Here is a 23,261-nt window from a genome sequence, read left to right as displayed (position 1 = left end):
TGCAAATTTGACCACGCCCACTTTTACGCCCACTTTTTTCTATTTTACTCTTTTCTACAAAAACTACTTAATGATTTTCCTGAAATTGGCAGGGAATGTACAGTGATGGCCCCGGTAAAAACAGGCTACTTATTTTGTAGAATTTCGGAAAAGGCTATATTTAAATTAATTACGAATGTATCGGTTTGGAAATTAATTTCCGATTTCCATCAAATTTGCAACAAAAGCTTAATGTTTGTAGTTGTTATGTATATTTATGAATTTCGGAGGAGGTGGGGTACCTTCCCCACGCATTTCTTTTAAACGCTATGTGTATAAACCAAACTTATGATTATATCGGTTTCAGCATACATTTTGGGAGGCAATGGGGTTGTGTGTTACAGACAAAATCTGTTGGTAAATTTAAAATCCTCCTCGGTTTGAAAATAGACCGAAGAAGCGAGGTAGAAAATAGCTATTTTTGAATTGTCAAAAAGTTGTCATTAAAACTCTTTACGACGAGTCAGAAACGTGAGTGTACCCCGATTATTATTAGCTCTATGATATGGGATCTACGGTTTATCGCCGAGTCCCAACCCCGTTGCTCTAAGATACGACTTGTAGAGAAGTTATACATGGCTAAAATACTCACAAAATGTTACCAACAATACTGAACTTCAGGGCGCAAGGCGGGCGGACATACTGCTGCATCACGGTGGCAAAAAACAAACTTGCAGTTTCCAAGCAGAACCTTAAAAAACATTAAAAATGTGACCTTTGACCGCATACATACGCGGTTTTTTCTCATCTATGAATATTGTTGTTTCGGAATCCGCAAAAACTTCCCAAGTGTAAGCACCTTTCATTCAAAGTTAGTTCAGGCGCACCGTGATAATGAAAAGAAGCAAATCCAGTATAGGTTCTTTTTCTAAAACATTACTCTTGGAATGAGTACTGAGAAAAGATCTGAACCTGTTCTTAAGCCTAAATATTTTAACTTTTGATGATGTGCAAATGACGTTGGGTGATGTGACCGTTGGGTGATTAGCTCAGTCAGTATGGACTTATCCCCGATAAAAAATTATACTGTCGTACTATTAGCCGATGTCCCTAAACTGCGAAATATTTTAAATGTTCTGTGGGAAGTACCCAAGTGACATAGCCCATACTCGAACATGATTTAAGTAAGAATGAAAGAATGGGTGACGTAGGGGATGAATGATACCAAGCAACGGTCTTGACCGGCTTTAACATGGCAAAGCCCAGGATTTATCTTGGTCCCTCTTTCATCTCAAGTGGACACCGACCTCCCCGTGGTGTCACCTGGGGAACTGCCTTTAACATCCGTTAAAGGTAGTGAGCTAATATGTGCCGCGGGTTCACCCATAAGAACGTTGAAAACTTTGGAATGTTCGCACTCTTTATAGAGAAAGTGCAGTCTTCGCATTGGCAGACGTACTTGAAAAGTACAAGGCCTATATTACTGCCATACAGGAAATACGATGGATTGGGAAAGGCGTCACAACAACACCTAAAGGTGACGCACTGTATTATAGCTGCCATGACGTAAAGCGTGAGTTTGGTTGCGGATTCGTAGTTAGTCGGAGACTAAAACATCTGGTATCCAGCTTCACCCCAGTGAATGAAAGACTTGCTGCAATTCGAATAAAAGCTAAATTCTTCAACATCAGCTTTTTTTGCGCTCATGCTCCCACTGAAGAAAAGGACAAACAGACTGAATAATTTAGATTTAAATTATTGTTTGTTAACAATGGGTTAACACATTTTAGTCCTTAAAGGGTTAACCTCGTTTAGATCTGTCAACGTCACTGTCAACAGATTTCAACGACTGGCGAATGGCGCCAAAGCCTCCACCTTCCTTCATGTTATGATCGTTGACATTACTTATTCTCGTCTCTTCTATCTCACGATACGAAGTCGCGCTCCCCCGCTATTGTGCAAACCAGGTAATCTGTCTTACCAACCCTTATTTATTATTATTATTATTAATAAACTCGGCCTTTGCCATTATTATTTAAAACTAAAACCCCACTATTGTGTTTTTATTTATTTATCGGTTTGGGCTTTGCATATTTCCCCGCATTGGCGCAAACATTGGTCCATTCGTACCGGATTACGAACGAGCTGTTGTCAAAGAAGTAATTGTTTTCTTCTTTTTTTTGCAAAGCATCAACATCATCACCATCAATACAGTCCACCCCACATCATCTCATTATCACCATCATCTTGTTTACTTTTAAAGCAAACAGGTACGTACAGTGAAAAAAAGTGCCGGTGAAATTAAATAAATACATACTAATATTCTTAAAAAGAAATAAATATCGAAGAAAAAATTGTGTGAAAACAACAACAATCGCGTCGTTTATATTCCTTGTGGCCGTTTTACAACGCGTCGCGTACCCCGTCCCCCTCCGTCTTGAATGCAAATATTGTTTTGCCGACGGCAATTGAAAATAAAGAAAAAATCAAAATAATTGAAGAAAAGTGTATTTTTTGGCTTTTCTGTTGAAAATAAAATATTGATGTGCGGTGTCATTTTAATGTGCATAAAATTCCCCATCGATTGGTGTAATTGAAATTTTAAAATTGTTAAATTTTTTGCAAAATTGCATTTTTAATAATTAAAATATTATTCATAAATCACCCCCAAAAAATACACGCACTTCAATTGCATTGGTTTGTTTGTTTGTTCGTTCGTCCACTAGTGATCAGTAATAGGTGTACCTACACACAAACGCCATAGAAATCATACGGCTAATATCGTTGCCTAGTCGGTCAGCCACTTGATACGCATATACATACATAAGTTTGGTATTGTCTGTTGTGTTACAGGTGACCCTCGATATACGCAACGTAACATATTATACAGGTGACCCTCGATAAACGGAACCAACATAAAATATTAAAATTTTTTGAATTTTATTTTCGATTATTGAGTGATAATTGGGTGTTAGAAAACGACGTTTTTGAAAAAATTAATAACGCGTACACCCTTCGATCGGTCAATACGACTTTTTTAAAATAAAAAAGTGTTAAACTTGATATTTTTCGTGCGGAATTTGAAACTTTTAATTACTCTTGTAGATTTTTGATTAAAATTTTTATTTTTTAATATTTATTTTTGGAAAATACGCTACATTCGGTAGTTCGATTGCCTAAATAGTAGGTAAACTGTGGAAATAAAAGTTATAAAATCTCAATATTTTCGGTAGAAAATATAAATATTAAAATATTTTGAATTTTTTGTGCGCGAAAATACGGTTTTTGGAAAATTACCGGGAAAAATATACAATTTAATAAAAACTAACCATTTTTATATATTTTTTGATATTTTTTTGGAATATATTTGAAATATTTATTATTTATTTAAAAATTTTTCACATATTTTGCGTCGTATCTTTGCATTTGGTTGCTAAATATCTCATCGCAGATTATAATTTTGGTGATTATAGACCAATTTTTTGATATTTCACTATTGTGTGAGAGGTTCAAGGCATTTATTTCGCGAACATTTCCGATTTCTTTGGCCCTATTGTGCGGTTTCGTTAGATTTTCGGAAGCTTTTGGTGTTTTTCTTGGACCTTTGAAAAATTCGGTCGATTGTTTGAAACTTGTGGAGTTTGTGGATAACTTTTTGATCCTTTTGTGGTTTCTTCGTATATCGTGCGAAGTAGAATCAGTTTTATTCTTGGTTTTTGGATACATTATAAGAGCAAATCGTGCTTTAGTCCTTCCCTTCTTGCTTGTTGTAGTACATATTTCGGGAAACTTGTTCAAAATGTCATTCACCCCAATAGATATGTTCACTAGAACTTCGGATGCGGTCATCCAGTTTAATGCTCGTTTCAATACGATGCGTGATGAGCAGCTTGATATTCATGCGCTACAGTCTCATCTTAGTGCATTAGAAAAACTTTGGACACAAGCACAGGAAAAATTTGAAAGGTGCTGTGATTTTATGATGTCGTCAGTAGAGACGACGAAAGAGGTTATCGATGCGGTCGATCAGAAGTACAATTCGTCATTTCAAATTTATGTCGACTGCCAGTCAGCAATTAATAGGAAACTAGGGCAATTTAAGAAATATCGTACCTCCTCTATTAATGGTAGTATTTGTGGTTCGGTTGCTTCGTTGATAGAAACGCCAGGAGAGAATTTAGCTAAGTCGCTTAAAGAAAACCCGCAAGCAACGCACAACAATTTGAGTTCTTCGACTCATGCTTCTCGCGAAAATCATTCGCAGATAGAAACTCCGCTTTCCTCTATGGCGAGAAATAATAGTGCCAGTTTTAGGACTATGGATGAAGTTTCTCATTTGGATTGTGTCCACAACCTTGCCCTACCGCCATGCGATACGGACATTTTTGAAGGCGATTTCCATTCGTGGCCAACCTTTAGGGATTTGTTTACGGCTATATACAGTCAGGGACAAAAGTTTACATACACCCCATAAATCTCAGGTTTTAGGACAAGTGATGATTTTTACGAAATTCCAAGTATGCAGTTTTATTTCTTCTCACTAATAAACAATATTTGAAACAACAAAAGTATAATCCATAATACAAATAACGGTAAATTTTACAAAAACCAAAAAATGGTGGGGACAAAAGTTTACATACACCCCAAGGAAATTGTGTATTGCCGTAGAATTTATGGAATTAGCGGCAAAATTTCAACATTTTATTGTTTCAGCGAACAACTCTGGGTGTCCAAGATATATTTTAGAGAAACAAAAATAATTTTTGCGGATTAAATGCCGTTATTTAAGGTCAGAATTCTTGTATTCCTTATCAAAGCTGACCCTTGCTTAATTCTTTGCGTTTTAAGGTATTGTACTTTATAAAAAGCATAAAATTAGTGTCAGATGGCAAATCTTGAGACCCTAGAAAGCTTTGAAGTTGTTCCTGTTCAAAATATATACCTTCCTGGAAGTCGATAATGCACGTTTTTTCTCAGATTTTGCTTGAAGTTAATAGATTCTGAAGAATTCTTTGCGCAAATTACATTCAGAAGGCTTTGAAGTGCCTTGTAATATGGTCTGATACAATCCTTGGACATCAATTGACTCAGAAATGTACAATTATCCGAAAGTTTTCGCCCCTATAGTGACGGTAATTATCATAATAAAAAAACGACATTGTTCACGGTACAAATTTCAAGCTTTTTTGGTAGTGTTTATATTTTGATGCTATGGAAGCTTTGGGAGCAGGTTTGTAACAGAATATTTCACATTTCTGGTTCAACTGATGTCCAAGGATTGTATCAGACCATATTACAAGGCAATTCAAGGCCTTCTGTATGCAATTTGGGCAAAGAATTCGGCGGAATCTATTAAATTCCAGCGAAATCTCAGGGAAAACGTGCCTTATCGACGTCCAGGAAGGTATATTATGAGCAAGAACAACTTCAAAGCTTTCTAGAGTCTCAAAATTTGCCATCTGACACTAATTTTATGCTTTTTATAAAGTACAATACCTTAAAACGCAAAGAATTAAGCAAGGGTCAGCATTGATGAGGAATACCAGAATTCTGACCTTAAATAACGGCAATTAAGCCCCAAAAATTATTTTTGTTTCTCTAAAATATATCTTGGACACCCAGAGACGTTCCCTGAAACAGTAAAATGTATAAAATTTGCCGCTAATTCCATAAATTCTACGGTAATACACAATTTCCTTGGGGTTTATGTAAACTTTTGTCCCCACCATTTTTTGGTTTTTGTAAAATTTACCGTTATTTGTATTATGGATTATACTTTTGTTGTTTCAAATATTGTTTATTAGTGAGAAGAAATAACACTGCATACTTGGAATTTCGTAAAAGTCATTACTAGTCCTAAAACCCGAGATTTATGGGGTGTATGTAAACTTTTGTCCCTGACTGTATATTGTTAATGGTCGTCTTACCGACGTAGAAAAACTTTGTCATCTCGTTAGGAAGACTTCTGGTGAAGCTCGCGAGATTGTATCGAGGTTCCCCTTAATTAATCGTAGTTTCGAGCTCGCGTGGAAGGCACTAGTCGAAACTTATGATAATCCCCGGCTTCTGGTTCACAACCAATTGAAAGTTTTGTTTGATATTCCGGTCCTCTATAGTGAGACTAGTTCGGGATTAAAGTCGATCCAACGTGGTATCAACGGATGCCTATCGTCGATGTCCGTGTATGATGTCAACACGGAAAATTGGGATCCGATATTAGTATTTTTGTGTCTCCAGAGATTGCCAAAAATCACTCAGACTCTTTGGGAGCAGAGTGTTAAAGATAAATCCTCTCTTTCGTCTTGGAAAGACTTGGATACCTTTCTCACTGAGCGAATTCGTACACTCATGTGCCTTCATGATATGCGTGGTACAGATCAGTCTAAGCGGTCAAATAATAGTAAAGTTCAAGCGCATCATTCGAATACCAGAGTTTCAGAGCCGCCGCGTTCTCCCCGCGCTTCGAAAGGTTCAAATTGTATAATTTGTCAAAATCAGCGTCATAAATTGTATGACTGTCCCCGCTTTAAGAGTCTTAAACCCGCAGATCGGTACAAAGTGATGAAACGTCATCATCTTTGTATTAATTGTCTCAGGAACGATCATGAAGTAAAGAATTGTGATAGCAAACGTCGGTGTTCGAAGTGTAATAAGACCCACCATACTTTGTTGCATCGGGAGGATATTACATCGAATAATTCAACTCGAAGTTCCACCGTGACTAGCCATGTCCCCCAAAATTCTAGTACTACTTCTTCGACTGTCCCCCCTAATTCGGAAAATTGCGCACCATCCACGTCCGCTGGTTGCTTGCCCCGACAAGTGTTTCACGCCGCGCAGAACAAAGCTGTACTTTTAGGTACCGCAATGGTGAATATTGTTCATCTAGGTGTTTCGTACCCTGCTAGGGCGTTGATAGATCCTGCTTCAGAGTCCTCTTTTATTTCCGAGCGACTCCAAACTCGTTTGAAGCTTCCTGTTCGTTCTGCGAATGCTGTAATTTCAGGAGTTAGTTGTTCACTCTCGGCCACTGCTAGTAAAGCTTGTCGTATTCAAATTAGCAGTCCCTTCGACCCTTCTCTGGAATTAGAAACCAACGTTTTAGTTTTGCGTACCATTTCAGGAAATCTACCCTCTTTTATGGTTAATTCTGACTTAAGGTCTCAAATTCCCGATCTTCGCTTGGCAGATGTTAACCTTTTTGAATCTCGTCCTGTCGATTTGCTGTTAGGTGCTGATCTGTATCCCAAAATATTGCTAGATGGTTGTCGTCCCATTTTGTCTGGAGCACTACTGGCTCAAAATACTGTATTTGGCTGGCTTGTTACGGGTCCTGTCCCTGCAGCACAAGTTCGAACTTTTGCCACTACTGTTGAGGTAGCAGAGGAAGACAAAATCAACCAGACCCTTTTGAGATTCTGGGAAATCGAGGAGACTCCCAAACGCTAAATATTATCCCCATCGGACCGTTTTTGTGAGGAGAATTACGTCCGAACTACTCGTAGGGACTCAGAGGGTAGGTATATTGTTACGCTGCCGATTAAATCTGAGATTAGCGCTATCGGGTACTTGGGAGAGTCCCGCACAAACGTCCTCAAACAATATTTTCGGAACGAGAATTCTCTAATGAAAAAGCCTGAAATAAAACTAGTTTACGACCAAGTATTATCGGAATATTTGGAACTTGACCACATGAGACCGGTATCCGCAAATACTTCAATGGATGTCCTTTCTTGTTATCTACCCCATCACCCGTGATAAACCTTGAAAAACCGACCACGAAACTTAGAGTAGTGTTTAATGCCTCAAATAAAACTTCGAATGGGCAGAGTCTTAACGACATATTGCACGTAGGTCCAACGTTACAGCAAGATTTAGTTCTTTTGATCCTCCGTTGGCGTATCTTCAAATTCGTGTTTAACTCGGACATTACTCAAATGTATAGGCAAGTTCGTGTGGACTCAAAGTATTCGCCTCTTCAGAGAATTTTGTATCGGGATTCAACAACAAAACAAGTCCAAGACTATGAACTACAGACAGTGACGTTCGGTGTAAATTGTGCACCATACTTAGCGATTAGGACGCTTCTTCAACTGGCAGATGATACTGAGTCAGAGTTTCCCCTCGCGGTGCATATATTGCGAAAATGTATGTACGTTGATGACGTTTTAGCCGGAGCTCACGACATCGAGACTGCATTTGCAGCTAGGGACCAGTTGATTAGGGCACTATCGTCGGCAAAGTTCGAGCTGAGAAAATGGACAGCGAATAGTAGAGCTATTTTGAATCGTTTCCCCCCTGAGCATTTGGTAGATGCTCAACTTTTATCGTTTGTAGAAGCTAGTAGTTCTAAACCCTTGGGCATTAGGTGGAATGCGCGTTTAGATTGTTTCTTCTTCGAAGTGAGTCCTATTGTCAATAAACACTTCACTAAAAAGGAAGTTCTTTCGGCAATTGCAAAATTGTTTGACCCCGTCGGATGGTTGGCCCCTGTGATTGTTAGGGCGAAAATGATCATGCAGAAGATTTGGCTGGACAACATTGGTTGGGATGATCCACTTCTGGCAGCTACTGAGGCTGAATGGAGAAGTTTTGTTGAAACATATCCCCATGTTAACTCGATTAGGATACCTAGATGGGTTCAATATGTTCCAGGATTTTCTGCTGAACTTCATGTCTTTTCCGATGCCTCGGAAAAGGCATACGCGGGGGTAGTCTATATACGTGTCGAGTCCCCTGATGGAAACATTTTCGTTAATTTGCTATCGTGCAAAACAAAAGTCGCCCCGTTGAAATCAATTTCGCTGCCTCGCTTGGAAATTTGTGGAGCAGTCTTAGCATCAGATCTATTGAAAACTATTGTGCGGGAAATAGATCTGGAATTTAATCAAATTTATTGTTGGACAGATTCGACGATAGTTCTTGCTTGGTTGAAAAGAACCCCCCCTACTACTTGGACGACTTTTGTAGCCAATAGGGTGTGTCGAATCCAAGAAAATGTTGGCAATTACAATTGGTACCATGTCAAATCAGAAGAGAACCCCGCGGATTTAGGAAGTCGTGGTTTGTCTCCGGTAGAATTGTCTGCCTCCCCCCTATGGTGGAACGGCCCTAGTTGGCTAGGTAAAACTAAATCGGAATGGTCTATTCGTGATCTGGCTCCGATTAGTACTGAAATGGAAATGCGCCCGGTTAAATGTCACTTCTCTTTTTTTCCGTCGACATTTAAAGAGATTTTGGAAGATTTTTCTTGTTTGCGTAGAGCTCTTCACTTCATTGTATACGCGTTTAGATTCATTCGTCAAACGCATCCCCGGTATAGAAACCATTACTACTATCCTTCTACACGCATTTCTTCGGCAGATATTATTGACGCACGTAATTATTGTGCAATTACGGCTCAAAAAATATATTTCGCCAACGATTATAAGAATTTGTTAGACAAGAAGCCGTTAGATAGTAAGAGTTTGTTGGCTCCTCTAAATCCTTTCGTAGATGACAATGGCGTCATGCGAATGAATGGTAGACTGGTATATTCGCCTACACTTGCTCCTTCGGAACGTAATCCTATTATTGTCCCCTATAGGAGTGTCTTTGCTCTACGGTTGGTAGAATATATTCACCAAAAATGTGTTCATGGTGATATTCAGTTAATGATGCGAACTTTGAGATTGGAATATTGGATTCCTCGTATGAAAAATTTGGTTCGGTTGGTTGTTCGGCGTTGCAAAGTGTGCCTTTTGTTGAAGAAACGGGCTTGCAATCAATTTATGGCTGCCCTTCCCCCAGAGAGAACAACTCTTAATCGGCCTTTTACCAATACTGGCGTGGACTTCGCAGGTCCGTTTGATGTAAAATCTTATTTAGGTCGGTCTTGTAAAATAACCAAGGGCTATGTATGTGTCTTTGTGTGTTTCTCTACAAAGGCAATTCATTTGGAAGCAGTGTCCGATTTGTCGACTGCTAATTTTATGGCTGCGTTACATAGATTTATTGCTCGACGTGGTTGTCCCCATTCCATTTTTTCGGATAATGGAACAAATTTTGTTGGAGCTTCGCGAGAACTTCAAAGAAATTTTAAAGATTTCCTCCGAAAAAGCGCTGACTCCGTCTCCTCGTCTTTATCAGACCAGGGCCTATCGTGGCATTTTATACCTGCTGGTGCCCCTCATATGGGAGGGTTATGGGAAGCGGGAGTCAAGAGCTTCAAGTTACATTTTCGAAAGCAATCTCGAAATTTAAAATTCACGTTTGAGGAATTAGCAACGGTATTGGCTAGGATCGAAGCGTGCCTTAATTCTCGTCCTTTATGTCCAATGTCGGACAGTCCAGACGAAATAGTGGCACTAACGCCAGGTCATTTCTTGATTGGTGCCCCCTTGTTATCCCCGCCTGAACCTCTCATCACAGAGCAACCATTAAGTCTAGTCAATCGGTTTAGGAAAGTTCAGGCCCTTGCCCACCAGTTTAGTTTGAGGTGGAAAGATGAATATCTCAAGCATTTGCATATGAGATATAAGTGGAAATTTCCACAACGAGAAATAGCGATAGACGATCTAGTTGTTGTTCGTCATGATCAGCTTCCGCCCACGTCGTGGAAATTAGGGCGTATCGAAAATGTTTTTCCGGGCACCGACGGGCACGTTCGAGTCGCGGACGTTCGAACCGAAAACGGCGTTGTAAGACGGCCCATTACAAAATTGGTCGTTCTGACCGACCACACCCCCGCAATCGAATAATATGGTTCTCTTCTCGTTATATAGTATGTCGATGAAAATCTATTCGGAAGACGAACTTTTGAACGTTGATGACAATATTGTTATGGAACCTCGCCCCACCGATCCCCAAACTGGAATGTCGTCGGCTGCAGTGGAAGAAGCCCTTGTTGAGCCAATCGCGGCTGTAAAAATATCCGAGCCCGGGTCCGAGTCCAATAATGAGGATTCATCTGCGGCCCCCGCCTCTACCAGCGACACCATGCAAACCGAGTCCGAATCCATCTCTGTGGGTTCATCTGCGGCTCCGGTCCCTGCGTCATCCCCCCAAAATGATACTATACGAACCGAGTCCGGATCTTCGGGTCCATCTGCGGCTCCGGTTGCCACACCTCATTCGGAGGAGTCGGCCAAAAGCTTAAGGTCCGAAACCCATAAGGTTTCATCTGCGGCCTCACACAAATGTCGCCTTTGCGATCGCATGCACCCGCTGGATAGATGTAGTGACTTCCGGGTTATGAATGTTGACATGCGACGTCGCATTGTCGTAAAATATAATGACTGCGTACGGTGTTTATCTAAATCCCACCAAGCTAGGGACTGCCGAAGCAAAAGAAAATGTGCCGTATGCAATGGAGAACACCACACGCTCCTTCATGAAGATGCGAAGACCGTGGTTAAACCCACAAATAATCGTCAGCGTCGTCCGCAGACCGATTATAGATATCGGCCACGTAACAGTCCGTATAGTCGTCCGTCTGATAACGCACCCCCCTCGCAGACAGGATTGGTCGGCTTGCTGTCCCTCCAGACAGGTATCTGCCTATCCCCGACTTTGATAGTCAAGATTGTGTCGTCCGATCGGCCCACTATTGTGAGGGCGGTTTTGGACCAATGCAGTAGGCAGAGTCAGATATGTTCCTCTCTGGTGCATAGTCTTCGACTCCCTACTTCTATGATCGAAGGTAGCCAAATATGTCGCCTGACCGTTAGTTCGATCTATGACCGGAGTCAGTCCATTTCAATTGTGGCTGTGGTTACCAATTTGGACCATGCGCTTACGCCTACAGCGGCAATCCCAGAGCGCATTCAGGACTCATTTTTAGGTCTTCCATTGGCAGATCCCGATTTTAATAGGCCTGGTCGGGTGGCCTTGGTACTCGGGCCGGAAGTTTATGCCAGGGTCATAACTCATCGGGTGCAAGCGACGCCAGGGTTGCCGATAGCCCACTATACCATTTTTGGTTGGGTGTTGTCGGGCATATGTAACATATAGTGTTACCAACATGTTTTTTGAAAAAATGGAATGAATTGGAAAAAAAAAAATAAAACAAAAAAAAAAAAATAATTGAATTGAAAACATTTATATTTATGTATTGTATTTTAGTTACAACATCGCAATGTGTTGTAAGGTGGCCGGCATGAATAATTTAGATTTAAATTATTGTTTGTTAACAATGGGTTAACACATTTTAGTCCTTAAAGGGTTAACCTCGTTTAGATCTGTCAACGTCACTGTCAACAGATTTCAACGACTGGCGAATGGCGCCAAAGCCTCCACCTTCCTTCATGTTATGATCGTTGACATTACTTATTCTCGTCTCTTCTATCTCACGATACGAAGTCGCGCTCCCCCGCTATTGTGCAAACCAGGTAATCTGTCTTACCAACCCTTATTTATTATTATTATTAATAAACTCGGCCTTTGCCATTATTATTTAAAACTAAAACCCCACTATTGTGTTTTTATTTATTTATCGGTTTGGGCTTTGCATATTTCCCCGCATTGGCGCAAACATTGGTCCTTCGAGCCGGATTACGAACGAGCTGTTGTCAAAGAAGTAATTGTTTTCTTCTTTTTTTTGCAAAGCATCAACATCATCACCATCAATACAGTCCACCCCACATCATCTCATTATCACCATCATCTTGTTTACTTTTAAAGCAAACAGGTACGTACAGTGAAAAAAAGTGCCGGTGAAATTAAATAAATACTAATATTCTTAAAAAGAAATAAATATCGAAGAAAAAATTGTGTGAAAACAACAACAATCGCGTCGTTTATATTCCTTGTGGCCGTTTTACAACGCGTCGCGTACCCCGTCCCCCTCCGTCTTGAATGCAAATATTGCTTTGCCGACGGCAATTGAAAATAAAGAAAAAATCAAAATAATTGAAGAAAAGTGTATTTTTTGGCTTTTCTGTTGAAAATAAAATATTGATGTGCGGTGTCATTTTAATGTGCATAAAATTCCCCATCGATTGGTGTAATTGAAATTTTAAAATTGTTAAATTTTTTGCAAAATTGCATTTTTAATAATTAAAATATTATTCATAAATCACCCCCAAAAAATACACGCACTTCAATTGCATTGGTTTGTTTGTTTGTTCGTTCGTCCACTAGTGATCAGTAATAGGTGTACCTACACACAAACGCCATAGAAATCATACGGCTAATATCGTTGCCTAGTCGGTCAGCCACTTGATACGCATATACATACATAAGTTTGGTATTGTCTGTTGTGTTACAGGTGACCCTCGATATACGCAACGTAACATATTATACAGGTGACCCTCGATAAACGGAACCAACATAAAATATTAAAATTTTTTGAATTTTATTTTCGATTATTGAGTGATAATTGGGTGTTAGAAAACGACGTTTTTGAAAAAATTAATAACGCGTACACCCTTCGATCGGTCAATACGACTTTTTTAAAATAAAAAAGTGTTAAACTTGATATTTTTCGTGCGGAATTTGAAACTTTTAATTACTCTTGTAGATTTTTGATTAAAATTTTTATTTTTTAATATTTATTTTTGGAAAATACGCTACATTCGGTAGTTCGATTGCCTAAATAGTAGGTAAACTGTGGAAATAAAAGTTATAAAATCTCAATATTTTCGGTAGAAAATATAAATATTAAAATATTTTGAATTTTTTGTGCGCGAAAATACGGTTTTTGGAAAATTACCGGGAAAAATATACAATTTAATAAAAACTAACCATTTTTATATATTTTTTGATATTTTTTTGGAATATATTTGAAATATTTATTATTTATTTAAAAATTTTTCACATATTTTGCGTCGTATCTTTGCATTTGGTTGCTAAATATCTCATCGCAGATTATAATTTTGGTGATTATAGACCAATTTTTTGATATTTCACTATTGTGTGAGAGGTTCAAGGCATTTATTTCGCGAACATTTCCGATTTCTTTGGCCCTATTGTGCGGTTTCGTTAGATTTTCGGAAGCTTTTGGTGTTTTTCTTGGACCTTTGAAAAATTCGGTCGATTGTTTGAAACTTGTGGAGTTTGTGGATAACTTTTTGATCCTTTTGTGGTTTCTTCGTATATCGTGCGAAGTAGAATCAGTTTTATTCTTGGTTTTTGGATACATTATAAGAGCAAATCGTGCTTTAGTCCTTCCCTTCTTGCTTGTTGTAGTACATATTTCGGGAAACTTGTTCAAAATGTCATTCACCCCAATAGATATGTTCACTAGAACTTCGGATGCGGTCATCCAGTTTAATGCTCGTTTCAATACGATGCGTGATGAGCAGCTTGATATTCATGCGCTACAGTCTCATCTTAGTGCATTAGAAAAACTTTGGACACAAGCACAGGAAAAATTTGAAAGGTGCTGTGATTTTATGATGTCGTCAGTAGAGACGACGAAAGAGGTTATCGATGCGGTCGATCAGAAGTACAATTCGTCATTTCAAATTTATGTCGACTGCCAGTCAGCAATTAATAGGAAACTAGGGCAATTTAAGAAATATCGTACCTCCTCTATTAATGGTAGTATTTGTGGTTCGGTTGCTTCGTTGATAGAAACGCCAGGAGAGAATTTAGCTAAGTCGCTTAAAGAAAACCCGCAAGCAACGCACAACAATTTGAGTTCTTCGACTCATGCTTCTCGCGAAAATCATTCGCAGATAGAAACTCCGCTTTCCTCTATGGCGAGAAATAATAGTGCCAGTTTTAGGACTATGGATGAAGTTTCTCATTTGGATTGTGTCCACAACCTTGCCCTACCGCCATGCGATACGGACATTTTTGAAGGCGATTTCCATTCGTGGCCAACCTTTAGGGATTTGTTTACGGCTATATATATTGTTAATGGTCGTCTTACCGACGTAGAAAAACTTTGTCATCTCGTTAGGAAGACTTCTGGTGAAGCTCGCGAGATTGTATCGAGGTTCCCCTTAATTAATCGTAGTTTCGAGCTCGCGTGGAAGGCACTAGTCGAAACTTATGATAATCCCCGGCTTCTGGTTCACAACCAATTGAAAGTTTTGTTTGATATTCCGGTCCTCTATAGTGAGACTAGTTCGGGATTAAAGTCGATCCAACGTGGTATCAACGGATGCCTATCGTCGATGTCCGTGTATGATGTCAACACGGAAAATTGGGATCCGATATTAGTATTTTTGTGTCTCCAGAGATTGCCAAAAATCACTCAGACTCTTTGGGAGCAGAGTGTTAAAGATAAATCCTCTCTTTCGTCTTGGAAAGACTTGGATACCTTTCTCACTGAGCGAATTCGTACACTCATGTGCCTTCATGATATGCGTGGTACAGATCAGTCTAAGCGGTCAAATAATAGTAAAGTTCAAGCGCATCATTCGAATACCAGAGTTTCAGAGCCGCCGCGTTCTCCCCGCGCTTCGAAAGGTTCAAATTGTATAATTTGTCAAAATCAGCGTCATAAATTGTATGACTGTCCCCGCTTTAAGAGTCTTAAACCCGCAGATCGGTACAAAGTGATGAAACGTCATCATCTTTGTATTAATTGTCTCAGGAACGATCATGAAGTAAAGAATTGTGATAGCAAACGTCGATGTTCGAAGTGTAATAAGACCCACCATACTTTGTTGCATCGGGAGGAAATTACATCGAATAATTCAACTCGAAGTTCCACCGTGACTAGCCATGTCCCCCAAAATTCTAGTACTACTTCTTCGACTGTCCCCCCTAATTCGGAAAATTGCGCACCATCCACGTCCGCTGGTTGCTTGCCCCGACAAGTGTTTCACGCCGCGCAGAACAAAGCTGTACTTTTAGGTACCGCAATGGTGAATATTGTTCATCTAGGTGTTTCGTACCCTGCTAGGGCGTTGATAGATCCTGCTTCAGAGTCCTCTTTTATTTCCGAGCGACTCCAAACTCGTTTGAAGCTTCCTGTTCGTTCTGCGAATGCTGTAATTTCAGGAGTTAGTTGTTCACTCTCGGCCACTGCTAGTAAAGCTTGTCGTATTCAAATTAGCAGTCCCTTCGACCCTTCTCTGGAATTAGAAACCAACGTTTTAGTTTTGCGTACCATTTCAGGAAATCTCCCCTCTTTTATGGTTAATTCTTACTTAAGGTCTCAAATTCCCGATCTTCGCTTGGCAGATGTTAACCTTTTTGAATCTCGTCCTGTCGATTTGCTGTTAGGTGCTGATCTGTATCCCAAAATATTGCTAGATGGTTGTCGTCCCATTTTGTCTGGAGCACTACTGGCTCAAAATACTGTATTTGGCTGGCTTGTTACGGGTCCTGTCCCTGCAGCACAAGTTCGAACTTTTGCCACTACTGTTGAGGTAGCAGAGGAAGACAAAATCAACCAGACCCTTTTGAGATTCTGGGAAATCGAGGAGACTCCCAAACGCAAAATATTATCCCCATCGGACCGTTTTTGTGAGGAGAATTACGTCCGAACTACTCGTAGGGACTCAGAGGGTAGGTATATTGTTACGCTGCCGATTAAATCTGAGATTAGCGCTATCGGGTACTTGGGAGAGTCCCGCACAAACGTCCTCAAACAATATTTTCGGAACGAGAATTCTCTAATGAAAAAGCCTGAAATAAAACTAGTTTACGACCAAGTATTATCGGAATATTTGGAACTTGACCACATGAGACCGGTATCCGCAAATACTTCAATGGATGTCCTTTCTTGTTATCTACCCCATCACCCGTGATAAACCTTGAAAAACCGACCACGAAACTTAGAGTAGTGTTTAATGCCTCAAATAAAACTTCGAATGGGCAGAGTCTTAACGACATATTGCACGTAGGTCCAACGTTACAGCAAGATTTAGTTCTTTTGATCCTCCATTGGCGTATCTTCAAATTCGTGTTTAACTCGGACATTACTCAAATGTATAGGCAAGTTCGTGTGGACTCAAAGTATTCGCCTCTTCAGAGAATTTTGTATCGGGATTCAACAACAAAACAAGTCCAAGACTATGAACTACAGACAGTGACGTTCGGTGTAAATTGTGCACCATACTTAGCGATTAGGACGCTTCTTCAACTGGCAGATGATACTGAGTCAGAGTTTCCCCTCGCGGTGCATATATTGCGAAAATGTATGTACGTTGATGACGTTTTAGCCGGAGCTCACGACATCGAGACTGCATTGGCAGCTAGGGACCAGTTGATTAGGGCACTATCGTCGGCAAAGTTCGAGCTGAGAAAATGGACAGCGAATAGTAGAGCTATTTTGAATCGTTTCCCCCCTGAGCATTTGGTAGATGCTCAACTTTTATCGTTTGTAGAAGCTAGTAGTTCTAAACCCTTGGGCATTAGGTGGAATGCGCGTTTAGATTGTTTCTTCTTCGAAGTGAGTCCTATTGTCAATAAACACTTCACTAAAAGGGAAGTTCTTTCGGCAATTGAAAAATTGTTTGACCCCGTCGGATGGTTGGCCCCTGTGATTGTTAGGGCGAAAATGATCATGCAGAAGATTTGGCTGGACAACATTGGTTGGGATGATCCACTTCTGGCAGCTACTGAGGCTGAATGGAGAAGTTTTGTTGAAACATATCCCCATGTTAACTCGATTAGGATACCTAGATGGGTTCAATATGTTCCAGGATTTTCTGCTGAACTTCATGTCTTTTCCGATGCCTCGGAAAAGGCATACGCGGGGGTAGTCTATATACGTGTCGAGTCCCCTGATGGAAACATTTTCGTTAATTTGCTATCGTGCAAAACAAAAGTCGCCCCGTTGAAATCAATTTCGCTGCCTCGCTTGGAAATTTGTGGAGCAGTCTTAGCATCAGATCTATTGAAAACTATTGTGCGGGAAATAGATCTGGAATTTAATCAAATTTATTGTTGGACAGATTCGACGATAGTTCTTGCTTGGTTGAAAAGAACCCCCTCTACTTGGACGACTTTTGTAGCCAATAGGGTGTGTCGAATCCAAGAAAATGTTGGCAATTACAATTGGTACCATGTCAAATCAGAAGAGAACCCCGCGGATTTAGGAAGTCGTGGTTTGTCTCCGGTAGAATTGTCTGCCTCCCCCCTATGGTGGAACGGCCCTAGTTGGCTAGGTAAAACTAAATCGGAATGGTCTATTCGTGATCTGGCTCCGATTAGTACTGAAATGGAAATGCGCCCGGTTAAATGTCACTTCTCTTTTTTTCCGTCGACATTTAAAGAGATTTTGGAAGATTTTTCTTGTTTGCGTAGAGCTCTTCACTTCATTGTATACGCGTTTAGATTCATTCGTCAAACGCATCCCCGGTATAGAAACCATTACTACTATCCTTCTACACGCATTTCTTCGGCAGATATTATTGACGCACGTAATTATTGTGCAATTACGGCTCAAAAAATATATTTCGCCAACGATTATAAGAATTTGTTAGACAAGAAGCCGTTAGATAGTAAGAGTTTGTTGGCTCCTCTAAATCCTTTCGTAGATGACAATGGCGTCATGCGAATGAATGGTAGACTGGTATATTCGCCTACACTTGCTCCTTCGGAACGTAATCCTATTATTGTCCCCTATAGGAGTGTCTTTGCTCTACGGTTGGTAGAATATATTCACCAAAAATGTGTTCATGGTGATATTCAGTTAATGATGCGAACTTTGAGATTGGAATATTGGATTCCTCGTATGAAAAATTTGGTTCGGTTGGTTGTTCGGCGTTGCAAAGTGTGCCTTTTGTTGAAGAAACGGGCTTGCAATCAATTTATGGCTGCCCTTCCCCCAGAGAGAACAACTCTTAATCGGCCTTTTACCAATACTGGCGTGGACTTCGCAGGTCCGTTTGATGTAAAATCTTATTTAGGTCGGTCTTGTAAAATAACCAAGGGCTATGTATGTGTCTTTGTGTGTTTCTCTACAAAGGCAATTCATTTGGAAGCAGTGTCCGATTTGTCGACTGCTAATTTTATGGCTGCGTTACATAGATTTATTGCTCGACGTGGTTGTCCCCATTCCATTTTTTCGGATAATGGAACAAATTTTGTTGGAGCTTCGCGAGAACTTCAAAGAAATTTTAAAGATTTCCTCCGAAAAAGCGCTGACTCCGTCTCCTCGTCTTTATCAGACCAGGGCCTATCGTGGCATTTTATACCTGCTGGTGCCCCTCATATGGGAGGGTTATGGGAAGCGGGAGTCAAGAGCTTCAAGTTACATTTTCGAAAGCAATCTCGAAATTTAAAATTCACGTTTGAGGAATTAGCAACGGTATTGGCTAGGATCGAAGCGTGCCTTAATTCTCGTCCTTTATGTCCAATGTCGGACAGTCCAGACGAAATAGTGGCACTAACGCCAGGTCATTTCTTGATTGGTGCCCCCTTGTTATCCCCGCCTGAACCTCTCATCACAGAGCAACCATTAAGTCTAGTCAATCGGTTTAGGAAAGTTCAGGCCCTTGCCCACCAGTTTAGTTTGAGGTGGAAAGATGAATATCTCAAGCATTTGCATATGAGATATAAGTGGAAATTTCCACAACGAGAAATAGCGATAGACGATCTAGTTGTTGTTCGTCATGATCAGCTTCCGCCCACGTCGTGGAAATTAGGGCGTATCGAAAATGTTTTTCCGGGCACCGACGGGCACGTTCGAGTCGCGGACGTTCGAACCGAAAACGGCGTTGTAAGACGGCCCATTACAAAATTGGTCGTTCTGACCGACCACACCCCCGCAATCGAATAATATGGTTCTCTTCTCGTTATATAGTATGTCGATGAAAATCTATTCGGAAGACGAACTTTTGAACGTTGATGACAATATTGTTATGGAACCTCGCCCCACCGATCCCCAAACTGGAATGTCGTCGGCTGCAGTGGAAGAAGCCCTTGTTGAGCCAATCGCGGCTGTAAAAATATCCGAGCCCGGGTCCGAGTCCAATAATGAGGATTCATCTGCGGCCCCCGCCTCTACCAGCGACACCATGCAAACCGAGTCCGAATCCATCTCTGTGGGTTCATCTGCGGCTCCGGTCCCTGCGTCATCCCCCCAAAATGATACTATACGAACCGAGTCCGGATCTTCGGGTCCATCTGCGGCTCCGGTTGCCACACCTCATTCGGAGGAGTCGGCCAAAAGCTTAAGGTCCGAAACCCATAAGGTTTCATCTGCGGCCTCACACAAATGTCGCCTTTGCGATCGCATGCACCCGCTGGATAGATGTAGTGACTTCCGGGTTATGAATGTTGACATGCGACGTCGCATTGTCGTAAAATATAATGACTGCGTACGGTGTTTATCTAAATCCCACCAAGCTAGGGACTGCCGAAGCAAAAGAAAATGTGCCGTATGCAATGGAGAACACCACACGCTCCTTCATGAAGATGCGAAGACCGTGGTTAAACCCACAAATAATCGTCAGCGTCGTCCGCAGACCGATTATAGATATCGGCCACGTAACAGTCCGTATAGTCGTCCGTCTGATAACGCACCCCCCTCGCAGACAGGATTGGTCGGCTTGCTGTCCCTCCAGACAGGTATCTGCCTATCCCCGACTTTGATAGTCAAGATTGTGTCGTCCGATCGGCCCACTATTGTGAGGGCGGTTTTGGACCAATGCAGTAGGCAGAGTCAGATATGTTCCTCTCTGGTGCATAGTCTTCGACTCCCTACTTCTATGATCGAAGGTAGCCAAATATGTCGCCTGACCGTTAGTTCGATCTATGACCGGAGTCAGTCCATTTCAATTGTGGCTGTGGTTACCAATTTGGACCATGCGCTTACGCCTACAGCGGCAATCCCAGAGCGCATTCAGGACTCATTTTTAGGTCTTCCATTGGCAGATCCCGATTTTAATAGGCCTGGTCGGGTGGCCTTGGTACTCGGGCCGGAAGTTTATGCCAGGGTCATAACTCATCGGGTGCAAGCGACGCCAGGGTTGCCGATAGCCCACTATACCATTTTTGGTTGGGTGTTGTCGGGCATATGTAACATATAGTGTTACCAACATGTTTTTTGAAAAAATGGAATGAATTGGAAAAAAAAAATAAAACAAAAAAAAAAAAAATAATTGAATTGAAAACATTTATATTTATGTATTGTATTTTAGTTACAACATCGCAATGTGTTGTAAGGTGGCCGGCATGAATAATTTAGATTTAAATTATTGTTTGTTAACAATGGGTTAACACATTTTAGTCCTTAAAGGGTTAACCTCGTTTAGATCTGTCAACGTCACTGTCAACAGATTTCAACGACTGGCGAATGGCGCCAAAGCCTCCACCTTCCTTCATGTTATGATCGTTGACATTACTTATTCTCGTCTCTTCTATCTCACGATACGAAGTCGCGCTCCCCCGCTATTGTGCAAACCAGGTAATCTGTCTTACCAACCCTTATTTATTATTATTATTATTAATAAACTCGGCCTTTGCCATTATTATTTAAAACTAAAACCCCACTATTGTGTTTTTATTTATTTATCGGTTTGGGCTTTGCATATTTCCCCGCATTGGCGCAAACACAGACCAAAGATATATTTTACGAGCGCTTAGAAGAAACATATGACCGTTGCCCTGCCCATGACATTAAAATCATTCTAGGCGATTTTAATGCCAAAATTGGAAAGGAGAATATCTTTGGCCCCACAGTCGGGAAATTCAGTCTCCACAGTGAAACATCTGACAATGGTATGAGGCTGATAGACTTTGCAGCTGCAAAAAACATGGTAGTTAGCAGTACCAGATTTAATCATCTCGATATTCATAAGGGCACCTGACTGTCTCCAGATCAAAGAACAAGTAATCAAATTGATCATGTTGTAATAGATGGAAGACATTCATCCAGCGTGTTGGATGTACGATCGTTCCGAGGCGCAAACATTGATTCGGACCACTACCTTGTTGCAGCAAAGGTACGTACCCGTCTAAACGTTGCAAATAAAGCACGAACAAACACAACGTGGAAGTTGGACATCGATAGGCTGCAAACACAACAGATAGCCACAGCATATTCCACTCAACTAGACCAATTGCTTAACGCGAGCACTCCTTGTCCCGATAACATAACAACACAATGGCAACATATTGCCCACTCCATGCAAACAGCCGCAAAATCCATACTTGGATTCTAGACAGAGATCCGCAAAATGCATATAAAAGGCACACTCTCATGCTTTTTCCAAAAAGCGAATAGTGCTGTGCCTTGCCTATAAAAATACGATTGTGCCAAAAAGCAGATTCATCCCTAAAAAAGATTCACTGCTTTAGTGCGTGCAGTGCTTGCTTTTACATTTGTATTCGCATGATGCGCAAATGCACTATGCGCACTATGCACAGTACTGCTTTCGAAATTATCGTCACCCACAAAACCACCACCACATAATCGCGAGCAGCACAAATGGCTGGCCACTCTGCTAGCCAACATTAAATGATAAATTAAACAAATTAAATGCGTTGACACTTGTGTTTATTTCATTTTTCGTCACGCTATTAAACTAATACATCAAATTGGATATATAAAAATATTGTACCAAGGAAAACTATTTTTCTTAAAAATTATTCAAAACTGAGTACTTTATATATAAACATTTTATAAGAAAATAATTTAAATACAGAAATGAATGCTTAAATTTTGATAACACTCCAGTTGTTGTCAGTGAAACAATTATTCTGCCTCAAAAATTTGTATTTTTACTTTAATTGTATTTTATTCGTATTTAAATAGAGAATTTAAAAAAAAATAAATTATTGACGGTTCTGGGACCAATGCGACTACGTTTCTCCGTTATTATGTTACCCGCTGCTGAAAAAAACCCGTTCGGACGCTGCACTACTAGCAGGTATTGACAATATTTTTTTGGCCAATTTGTATAATCGGGGATATTCCGAACTATGATTATCCCACCATCGTAAAACATCAAAATTTATATCAGCATTAACTTTTAAATATATATATCGGTTAATTTCTTCACATATGGTCTCTTCTGTGGAAGAATATTGTGGGTTCATAAAATTTGAGAAAAACAGTTGAAAATCTTGGGGCGATTGATTAAAGGTCGGGTTATTCTCCGAGCCAGCCGCAGGGGGCTGAGATTTAATTATTTCGGAAATACAAAATTCTTTAACTTTATCCAATGTTGTTTGATCCAGACATGAATTAGTTGGGGGATAAAGGAAACAGGCGGTAAAATGTACAATCGAAATATTGGCCATGTACTTTTTTTCCATCTCTTTAAGAATATTTTTTTTTTCAAAGCTTTTATTATCTACATATCCGAATCGCTTTCTTCGCAAATTGTTTTAAGTGTATTGACAGTTAAATATACATAATTGATAGATACATAGTTTACTCCTTGCAACTTTTT

At 40.3% G+C, this 23,261-nt stretch overlaps 2 protein-coding genes across 20 annotated transcripts in view; one reads left to right on the top strand and one right to left on the bottom strand.

Annotated features, from left to right (window-relative positions):
* myd (stromal cell derived factor mayday) overlaps positions 1–23,261 on the bottom strand; it is a 229,025-nt gene that overhangs the window by 119,556 nt on the left and 86,208 nt on the right. The gene's annotated exons all lie outside the window — the stretch shown is intronic.
* LOC141404236 (uncharacterized) lies at positions 1,776–21,351 on the top strand. Of its 2 annotated transcripts, XM_073987626.1 has the most exons (4): positions 1,776–1,946; positions 2,168–2,249; positions 10,743–12,646; positions 19,667–21,351. In XM_073987626.1, exons 1-3 carry the CDS (start codon positions 1,868–1,870, stop codon positions 11,968–11,970), a joined length of 1,389 nt encoding a protein of 462 aa, XP_073843727.1. In that variant the 5' UTR covers positions 1,776–1,867; the 3' UTR covers positions 11,971–12,646; positions 19,667–21,351. The 2 variants fall into 2 exon arrangements, with proteins under 2 accessions (XP_073843727.1, XP_073843736.1); XM_073987635.1 differs by lacking the exon at positions 2,168–2,249 and having other exon boundaries at positions 1,808–2,138.

Source organism: Musca autumnalis, unplaced genomic scaffold, assembly GCF_047663935.1.
Source record: "Musca autumnalis isolate F117 unplaced genomic scaffold, ASM4766393v1 scaffold_1, whole genome shotgun sequence".
Taxonomy (NCBI): domain Eukaryota; kingdom Metazoa; phylum Arthropoda; class Insecta; order Diptera; family Muscidae; genus Musca; species Musca autumnalis.
Note: the sequence above shows the minus strand (reverse complement) of the source record. Positions and strands in the feature narration are given on the sequence as shown.

Bases quoted from the DNA above. Each gene is read 5' to 3' on its own strand.
- LOC141404236 (XM_073987626.1), top strand. From the start codon at position 1,868: ATGATCGTTGACATTACTTATTCTCGTCTCTTCTATCTCACGATACGA. The intron at 1,947-2,167 runs GTAATCTGTCTT...TTTTTTGCAAAG, and splicing joins CCCGCTATTGTGCAAACCAG to CATCAACATCATCACCATCA. The intron at 2,250-10,742 runs GTACGTACAGTG...CTCGTTATATAG, and splicing joins TTTACTTTTAAAGCAAACAG to TATGTCGATGAAAATCTATT.